Source organism: Vulpes lagopus, chromosome 22 (assembly GCF_018345385.1).
Source record: "Vulpes lagopus strain Blue_001 chromosome 22, ASM1834538v1, whole genome shotgun sequence".
Classification (NCBI taxonomy): Eukaryota; Metazoa; Chordata; class Mammalia; order Carnivora; family Canidae; genus Vulpes; species Vulpes lagopus.
Window position 1 is genome coordinate 25284509 of NC_054845.1, and position 10609 is coordinate 25295117.

Consider the following 10609-nt stretch of genomic DNA (forward strand, 5'->3'; position numbering starts at 1 on the left):
GTGACTACTTCCCACTATTTATTATATACCATTAATGATGCTGTTGAATAATTTATAAAATATGCACACAAAACTATCAATGTCCTGGAAATAAAAAGAATGTTAATCTCAGAGGAAGGCTACCATTACACTTACTATGGTACAAGGAGGCTATTCACTAAAGGTTATGATTCAAGATCTATTCCACATCAAAATTTGGTAATACCTGAAATATCCTTGGGATTCCTCCAGTATTGTAGTGAACTACTAGGCTGACTTTATTCTCTTTTTCCACAATTTCAAAGGACCCTTCTTTCCATTTTGTAATTCCAGTCTGCATGCTTCGAATTCTGATAGGACCGTGTATCTTCAGAGGAGACATTCTTTAAAAATAAATTGCTTCTAGCCAAATTAAAAAGCAAAAATACACCTTCACCTGACAGATTCTAAGGAAGAAAAATAAAATAGTAAGTTACAATTTACTAAAATAAGAGTGATTAAGAGTTTGAAAGAGCATTTAATAAACCATGTTATGTCCTTTTCTCTATTTCAATAAACCACTTTTTATTAAGCATCTTCGAAGGCCTTGATTAGCTGATAGGCACAAGAAAGACAACTAAATGTCACTGAATGTCCTTGACTACTAAATCTATCCACCTTTTATTTCTTCTGTACATGTTCCCTTCTTTGCCATATGTCCAGTATCTATGCCCTACTAGTGTTTAAATTTTGCACTATGCATCATTAACAGACTGCTGCCACTAAAGGCATATCAATCAGGAATATTGAAGATTCCACTGTCAATGCCCACATGTCAAATGCCCACAGCAATATAACCAACTTGTATCTTCCTTCATGAATGCTAAAAGGTCTTGAGTTTCAAATTTAGTTAAATATTTTCAGTCCGCTGACTCCATTTCTTAAAATGGAGTTCCTCTCAAAATATCAAATCATGTTACAAAACAATTCCTTCTGCCAGTCAGTAGTCTAAGCATCTCCATGTATAAGTATAAAAGATACTAAATGAATTAAAATATTGTAATAATCAAATTAGTTTAACTTCCAGAATTATACTGAGAAAGTTATTCTCTAGGTAAAACAGAAAAAACCTCTCTTCCTAAGAACCACCTAGCACTTATGTTTGATATTACTATAAAGTGAAAAGAATCCTTACCAATTTTCTTTGACAAATACTCAAATTTCTGAATGAACTTCTAAATACTTAAAAATTACTTCTAGTAATAATAGAATATTTAAGACTTTCAAACTAGTTTGCCAAATGTCAGCAAGTAAATACAATTATAATAGCAAAGAACATTAGTGTTGTTATGTACATATATACACACAATCATCTAAAACAAATTTTATTTATACTCTTTTCAAATTTCTAAAAACATTGCTAATAGATTCTTGCTTATAATTTTAGAAATTAAAAATCATCAGACTTTGCCTCTGCCTAAACAACTCAACTAGAAAAGCTTTAAAAATGTAGTATACAAAAGAAAAAATACAGGAGGCCTAGCTATCAGGAGCCAGCTGTCCCTAATTTATAACTTCCCTTTCTAACTATTAGTTTTCTCAATTGTATATAGGAACAGCAAATGTTATAGTGTTGCAAAACTAAATGAAATAACACACATTAGGCACCCAACAGACAAAAGCTTTAATATGAATGAAATTAGTGTCCACTTTCTGAATTTACTCCTCACCTGCAACCCCATTCCTCCAAAGACCTCCAATTAAATAAGCTGTTAACAGGGATTAAGCTCAACTGCGTAGAGGGACCATGCAGGTGACATGACTTAAGCAAGAAAAACTGCTACTGAAATCTAATTTTACCATGCAGAATTAGTCAACCCAGGTATTGTCAGACCATCTAACTTTTCAAGAAAATGAGTTCCAAATATTTATGTAAAACTGCCCACTTTAAATTATGAGCAAGGAATTCAAATTTATTTTTAAAAGCAACAAATCAAGCAAAACCCACCTACAGGCAGGATATAGGCAGGATAGAGCCTGGGGGCCCTTAGTTTGAGGTCTCGTGGTATTAGATAGCAAATAACTGGGAATAAAATTTAAAAGAGATGTTGAAAACACTTTGAATAGTTAAAAGGTGTTAGGCATTTTATGTCTCCTTTACTATTCACTCATTTCATCAAATTTCCTGAATACCTACTTTGGCCAGATTTATTAATTTTTTTTAAAGATTTTATTTATTGGGGAGGGGGGGAGAGAGAAAACAAGCAAGGGAAGAAGGAGAGGGTGAGGGAGAAGCAGGCTCAAGCAGGCTCTCTGCTGAGCAGGGAGCCCAACACAGGACTCAATCCCAGGATTCTGGGAGCACGACCTGAGTCAAAGGCCGACACTTAACCAACTGAGCCACTCAGGCACCCCGGCCAGATTTATATGGTATAATTTACTAGGTTTATGAACCCATCAAAGTAACAGAGCCCACTACTGTTTACAGATCTGTTACCATGGCACTGCTCAAACTAGTAACTACAGAATTTTGGACCAAAAATGTGTGGTTTGTAATACTTTTCTTGCAATTAATAATTTGATGCTTCAATGTTTGGATGTGTCCTTAGACTTTTCCACTCTGCCCTTAGACTTTTTTCCTGTCTCAGCATTGCCAAGACTGTGACCCCTCTCCTACCCCAGTTGCCCATCCAGAAACACAAGAGTTATCTTTGATTTTTTTCAATTACTAGTATTATATTGGAAATGAAGATCACGGTAGAGTCCCATCAATTCTACCTCTATATACCTCTCAGACATTTTTATAATGAACTGTAGGTCAAACCACATCACTCTCCTTAATACCATTCAACAGCTCCCCACTGCCCTCACAATAAAATCTAGACTCATTAAAATGACATTAAACAACTTTCATGATCCAGGCTTTACTTACCTATCCCAAAGCCCTTCAAATCCAGTCATCTAAACTATTTATAATGTCCCCCCAAAAGTCCTATGTTCTCATCCCACTATACCTTTGCATGGTGCACTATGGTTTATCTCTGGAGAATCTGTATGTACTCTCCTTATCCCCCCAAAGGACCCTTGATTTCTTCTCTTGGCTATAAAATCAAGGCTCAGCTTAGATGCTATCTTCCTTAAGAAGCCTTTCGAGCTACCTTTCACTTTTTCTCTCACCCCATATCCAGACTGAGACTGCTTCATGCTTCTGCAGTCTCTGTTGTACCCTGTGCTTACCTCTAGTATAACATTGTATCATAAACTGTTCACTTTTTTGTCTCTATTTACACTTTGCTATTTGAAGACAGGGAATATGTTCTTTAAACTCTGAAACCCCAATTTATGACAATGTCTGACACAGAAGAAATACTTATTATTCAAGAATAACGAACAAATCAGCCCTATCAATTCTATTCAATTTGCTATTAAAATATACAACAGCAGATACTGAAACTGTAAATCTCTCTTATATGGCCAATATAGAATTATATTTACTAAGTTCTTTTTTTTAATTTACTAAGTTCTTTATAAAAGTATCACTATGCGCTGTACTGCATAAAACTCATCTTTTGAACACTGCATCTAAGCCTTTTCTATGTGCATCTGAATTTCTCTACTAAATGCAAAACTGTCCTTGTATCTTACCGAAATTCAAGGAAAGAAAAATCATTTGTGGAAGACTAAGAATTAATACAGTTACAGAATGCATTAAAACAAAAACGTAGGTAAACTTGCTTAAACTGGGATTCGTATTATTCATTGCTTAATGAAGAAACTCCAAGTTAAGAGTTCTGTCAGATTTCCTCACTTTTCGTTATATGTCACTACAGGTCAGGGTGCCAAATTAAAAGATAATATAAAACTCTATTATCTTGGTGCTTTCTTAACAAACCAAAAGTTTGTTAAGCCTTGAATTCCTCTAACAAAATATATTTCTAAAAATTATTTTAACAAAAGTGGAGGTGAAGATTTCAAAGTTCATTAAAGCATATGAGAAATAAAAAAACTATTGGTTACTTCTGTTTCTATATATAATTATTCTCTGTATGATTCTCAAACATTTTGATGCAAAATTTTAAGTATATGAAATTTTACTTCAGATACCAAACATTTCCTTAACCATTTCTACTAGCAATCCCTCTTTCCTTTAAGAAAAAAACAACCCTAAAAGGTACAGGATATAAAATTTGTAGAAGCAACAGAACTTTTTCTTAATCTCTCAATTTAGTCCATTCCTGGTCTTGTCCTAAATAAATTACTATATCTACTTTTATTTTTTTTATTTATTTTTTTACTATATCTACTTTTATACATTCATCATATTATCAAGGTTTGCTCCATCCAGTTAAAAGAAAAAAAAAAAAAACAAAACTAAGTTTCTTTTTCAGTGTGTAGCATGATCCTGTGGTAACAGTTAAACTTTCTATTAATCTAGGACAATGAGAAGCTTTCTTTGAATTCTATAATGCTAATTCCCTACCAAAGCAACATTACTAAGACAAGGTGTAAAAAAAAAACAAATTATTTTTTATTTTTTTAATAACAAATTATTTAAGTATGTCCAAAGAGATTCCTCTTTCCCTTTTTCACTATTAAAATTACTGTTCAACTTTGAGCATTCTATGAAAGCTTAATCAATATTGACAAAAGTGTTTCTGTACCCTGTACAGTTATTTAAATGCACACCTTTTAGGTACTGCTCTGAAGACATCCTTATCTATAGGGTGTTCTGCATTAAGCAAGCATGCTAAAACAAAATTACTACAAAAATAGAAGAAAATTGTTAATTCTTGCTAATTTGCATAGTCTTGGAAAAAATATACCCAAAATAAAAAATTACTTACTTTTCAGTGACTTTTACTGAAAAACCCTATGTAATAACAATTCACCTTTATTCTGATCCTTGTGCCAAAGGCAATGCACTCTTCTTGGGGAACTACTCATATTTTGCAGCTATGCCAGTTCTCCGGGAAGCCATCAACTCAGCTAAAGGAAATATAAGTGTGCCTTTTTAAAAGAATCCAATTTACAAAATTAAAATAAAAAAAAAGAAGAAGAAAGCAATCATTTACACAAGATGAACTCTTTTTATTTAAAAACCACAAGTTACCTTACTGAAAACATTTAAAATATGACAACACTCAAGATACATATATACGCAATCAATAGAACTTTAGGGATGTATCTGCTGTACAAATGAGGGACTTGAGGCTTCTACCTTATCCATTTGTGTCTTGGTATATTTATTCCTGCGACATTTTGAAATTAAGACAACAGTGAAAAAGAGTATATTCTTTGTTAACTCTATAAACATTGTTACATAATGATGTCTTAAATCCTAAAATACCATTTCCATGATGTACTGATACAAATTTCGAAAGGTGAGTAAATTTGGAGTTTTTATTTTTCTTTCAATACTAACTTTATGGATGTTTCTCAAATTTAGCCTCCCTAAGCCCCAACTTTCCATAAAGTTCTACCCAAACATCTTTCACTGCCCCCTTGAATGCTATAAAATCAACTTTAAACTCATTCCTTCACTTAGTAAAAAAATGACTGAGTTACTTTAATTTGATGGCACTGTGGAAAGAATACAAGTGTGAAGATGATACAGTCCACATCCTCCTTATGAGGATCCCACATTTCTCTACATTTTCCTCCCACTATCATTCAGACAAAAAATTTTAGAACCATCTTTACCCTCATTCTCGTTCATCTAAAATCCAGCCTTTTTATAGCTGCTGATTCAGAAACTCATTTTGCCATCACTCCCATCTAATATTTATTATGCAACATTTACTAAACATAGTGCTAAGAGCCATGCTGCATTATCTCATTTAATTTTCCCAATAACCTTACAGGGATTATCATCTCTAGTTTACAGATTAGGAAACTGAGGTTTAGAGAGATTAAGTTAATTTATTCACAGTTACAAAATTCATTAAGAGACAAAAGTAAATCTAACACCAGAACATGTTTTTAACCACTACCACACTGTAACCTCATTAATGATTTGCAGCAACAATCACTTTCCAGTCTCCATTCTTGCACAATGTTTCCATTCAACGAATCCTCTACCTTATAATACCCTTTCTAAGGAACTACTCTCTTACCAAGTTAAGTATGCACTTTGTCTCCTTAACTTTCTAAGTGAGGAGCAGGGCAGGTATCTATCTTATCTTCTCTTGTACAACAAAAATACAAGCACTTAGCAAGTGCGAAATACTTGTTATTGGAGTCCATTCCCATCTTTTTAAAATTTTACTGTGGTAAGAATACTTAATACAAGATCTGCCCTCTTAACAAAACTTTAAGTGTACAATGCTTTATTGTTAACTATAGGTACAATGCTGTACAGCATACCTCTAGAATATTTTCATCTCAACTGAAACGTTCTCTCAAAACGTTTTTTACAATCAGCTTTTTAACAGCTCATCACTATGCATAAAATAAATCCAAATGCCTTTCTGTGTTTGGCCCTCATATACTTCCTGTATTTATTTCCTATTTTTATTTTTTATTTTTTATTTTTTTTTAAGATTTTATTTATTCATGACAGAGAGAGTGAGAGAGAGAGAGAGAGAGAGGCAGGCAGAGGGAGAAGCAGGCTCCGTGCAGGGAGCCTGATGTGGGACTCGATCCCCGGTCTCCAGGATCACACTCCGGGCTGAAGGCGGTGCTAAACCGCTGGGCCACCGGGGCTGCCCCTATTTCCTATTTTTTTTTTTTTTAATTTTTTATTTATTTATGATAGTCACAGAGAGAGAGAGAGAGAGGCAGAGGCACAGGCGGAGGGAGAAGCAGGCTCCATGCACCGGGAGCCCGATGTGGGATTCGATCCCGGGTCTCCAGGATCGCGCCCTGGGCCAAAGGCAGGCGCCAAACCGCTGCGCCACCCAGGGATCCCTATTTCCTATTTTTCAACACAAATCCTGTCCTACACACACAAATTAATAAATTTTAGTATTTTCCATATCCAACAACTTACTTAGGTAGGGGTTTTTCTTGTATTTATTTTTGGAAACCTCATCCTCACTAGTCTCATAGTTTAACCTATTGTTAAAATATATAAACCACTGCTCTGATTTCTTTTCTAAAAGAGCTTTCTTTTCTAAAAAATCCATAAAACAAATGCAGACAGATAAAATTAGTGCATGACTAAAAGAATGAAGTTGACCTAGGTAAAGTTTCTCTCCAGTTTAGAGTCTAAAATCTAAATGATTTTATGACCAAAGAATGAGTAAAATCATCCATAGCTGGAAAACTCTTGGGTTTTTTCTTTTGTGTCCTTTAATTTGTTGAAGAGTGAAAAGGTGCTTATCATCAGATGACAAGATATCAGTAAGCTAGTGCTTCCCAAAGACATGATGGTTCCTAAAACAAGCTCTAGTTTACTTACTTAACAAATTCTTGAGAAATAGAAATGAAATAGCTATTAACATATATTCTAGAAGGAGACACATTTTAAAATTATTTTTAATTTATTTTTTATGATAGTCACAGAGAGAGAGAGAGAGAGAGAGAGAGGCAGAGACACAGACAGACAGAGGGAGAAGCAGGCTCCATGCACCGGGAGCCCGACGTGGGATTCGATCCCGGGTCTCCAGGATCGCGCCCTGGGCCAAAGGCAGGCGCCAAACCGCTGCGCCACCCAGGGATCCCCAGGAGACACATTTTAAACAATCACACAATATACAATTACAAGTTCTAAAAAGTGATACAAACATAACGTACAGGGCATGACAAGACATTATAATAAGGTACCTGATTTAAGACTTGGGGTAGTGGGTAGAGGCCAAAGCTAAGCTAATATTGAAGAATGAATGAATTTGGGATGGCCATACTGAACAATCCAGGAAAATACAACAGCATGAGCAAAGGACCCATAGCTGAAAAATAACTTGGTGTGACTAAGGAAATGAAAAGCAGTGTAGCTACAGTTTAGTGAGCAAGAGGAGGCTGGAGCAAGATGAAGCTAGTGAAGGTAGAAGAATCAAGTTATATAGAATCCTACAGACCACAGTAAGGATTTTTGTTTTTACCCTAAATGTAATAAACATTTAGCGATAGGAAATCCACTAAAGAGTTGTAAGCAGAGGGACACCTGGGTGGCTCGCGGTTAAGCACCTGCTTTTGGCCCAGGGCATGATCCTGGAGTCCCAGGATTGAGTCCCACATCAGGCTCCCTGCATGGAGCCTGCTTCTCCCTCTGCCTGTGTCTCTGATTCTCTCTTTCTGTGTCATAAATAAATAAATAAATAAGTAAGTAAGTAAGTAAGTGTTGTAAGCTGAGAAATAACATGTTACTCGAATGGAGAAATGATATATTTTGGGTTTGGGGAGGAGAGTAAAAGAAGGAAGAATCCAAAAAAGTAGGGCAGAAGAGAATATTGAAGTGATTCAGCTTATAACAATTACAATAACAATTAATGCTTACTGGCTATTTACTGTGTGCCATCTGCCATTTAATCCTCATAATAATCCAGTAAGGTAGTTATTATTCCCATTTTTCAGATGAGAAATAAAGGGAACCAGTGACATTAAGTCCAGGTGAAAGATTGTGGCTTGAACTTGAAAACTGATACTGAAGATGTACAGAAATACATTCAGACGTACATATGACCCTTTGAACATGGGTTTGAAATGCATGGAGCTACTTCTACGTGACATTTTCAATAAATATAGTTATTGTAAATGTATTTTCTGTTTCTTATGATTTTCTTAACATTTATTTTGTCTAACTTTATTCTAAGAATACAGCATAAAATATACATAGCACAGAATACGCGCTGACATTTACTTATCGGTATTCCAGTCAACTGCAGGTTATTAGTAGTTAGGTTTTGGGAGAATCAAAAGTTACATGTGGATTTTCAACTGGAAAGGGTCAGTGCACCATCCCTTGCATTGTTCACGGGTCAACTGTATTGGATATAGAACTTAAAGATACATGGGATGAAGGAGAAATAAAAAATGGATTTCGAGTTTCTAGCTTATATAAGTAGATAAATATGCCACTTAATGAAACAGGATACTGAAGGACAAAGAACTTGGGGTATGGAGAGAAAACTTAAGACTTTGGTTTTAGATGTATTATATTTGAAATTCCTAAGAAAAAAATCAAGTGGAGATGTCAAGCAGTTGGTTATTTAGATCTTGACCTGAAAATAAAGGGAAAAAGCTGGAAATTAAAATTCGTAAGTCTTCAACATACAGGTGGAATTTACAGCTTCGGGCAAATTAAGAATTTGCAGCAAAGGTGAACAGACCCTAGCACTAAACCCAGATATTCCATTTCACTCCATCAAACATCTCGCGCTGTGTCCATCGATTACTTTGATGTCACCCGGCTTTACAGTCCCCGTTCAACTTTACATTTCAACAGAATTCAACAACTCTTGATTACTTCTTTCATCTCTTTTACCGAAGATTTGTCCTCTGTACAGTTATTAAACACCAAGAATCCCTCAGTGCTCCACCCTGGGTCCGTTTTTCCTAGCACTACACTCTCCTTAGGCAATTTCATCCACATGCATAGCTTCAGGTACTATCAACATGGCAGATGACACATATACACTAATTTATACAGCCTGTCCAGAGCTCTCCTTTGAGCTCCAACCCACTATATCCAACTGCCTCCTTGACAGCCTTAGACCTGTCCCCAGTTAAGAGACTTGTCCATACTGCCTACTCCCCCCACCCCCGCCAAAAGGCATTTACACAGAGCCGAAATTTTGAAAACGATTACCACAAAACCACTACAAGCCAATTCTCCAGAACACAGGATTTTGTCATCAGTGATCATTTCCTTCCCGTGGATCATGACCTAAAATAGGTAAACCTGACAACCTGATCTGATCGCTAGAAGAGGAGGAGCGACCAAACGCACGACAAAAATACAATCCATGCCTTCCAGTGAGAGACAGACAGGAGAGGGAAGAAGATGAAAAATGGTCAAGAGAGACTATCCAAGGCCTGATGGGTGTGCGGCAACGGAAGTCACCTGAAGAGACAGCAGGCCTGGCTAAGGGGCGGGTGGCGGGCGACGACAGCCCCCAGCGAAAGGGGGCCAGGTTTGGGTTGCGGAGCAAGAGCGTGACAAGGAAGACCAGGTGAAAGGAAAAGGAAAGCCTGGGGGGAAACCCCAGAGGAGTACCTGTGAGGCCCTGGGAGCGCCGAAGGGGTGGGGGTGAGCGGAGCAGCAGCGGGGCGAACTCCAGAAGAGTGAACGCCGAGTGGGCGGACCGCAAGGGGCGGGGGGGCGGGGGAGGGGGGCCTGGGAAAACGGCTCGGTTGAGAAGCTGGCCGCCGGGCCCACCTTACCTGTGCCTGCGGGTCCGGAGCCCTGCACCGGCCTGCCGGAAGCACAGAGTCCGCGCGGAGGGGGAGGAGCCGAGGGTAAGGAAGGAAGGGACACCGGGCACGGAGGAGAGGGGCCGCTCACTCCCCCTAGTCAGGGAGAGCGGCTGATGGCGGGAACTGTGACCACACGCAAACACGCACGCACGCACGCACACTCGACGCGACCGGACGAGGCGCGTGCGCGCAAGCCCGCAAGCTCCGCCCTTCCTACGCCTTCGCCCCGCCCCGGCACCGAGCGCCGCCTCGCCGAGAAGGCCCCACCCCCGCGGAGGAGTGGTACGCATGCTCA

At 37.7% G+C, this 10609-nt stretch overlaps 1 protein-coding gene across 8 annotated transcripts in view; it reads right to left on the minus strand.

The window, feature by feature from the left end:
• USP37 (ubiquitin specific peptidase 37) overlaps positions 1-10557 on the minus strand; it is a 94766-nt gene extending 84209 nt beyond the window's left edge. For 2 of the 8 annotated variants that reach the window (XM_041737063.1, XM_041737056.1), the window contains exons 1-3: positions 10282-10557; positions 4803-4944; positions 206-425 (exon numbers count right to left, since the gene is read on the minus strand). In XM_041737063.1, the coding sequence (XP_041592997.1) occupies positions 206-361 (156 nt within the window). In that variant the 5' untranslated portion in view covers positions 362-425; positions 4803-4944; positions 10282-10557. Of the gene's footprint in view, positions 1-205; positions 426-1966; positions 2042-4802; positions 4945-10114; positions 10177-10281 lie in introns of those variants that run through there. The other 6 variants (XM_041737060.1, XM_041737062.1, XM_041737059.1 and 3 more) reach the window with 6 other exon arrangements.
• Positions 10558-10609: the final 52 nt, after the last annotated feature.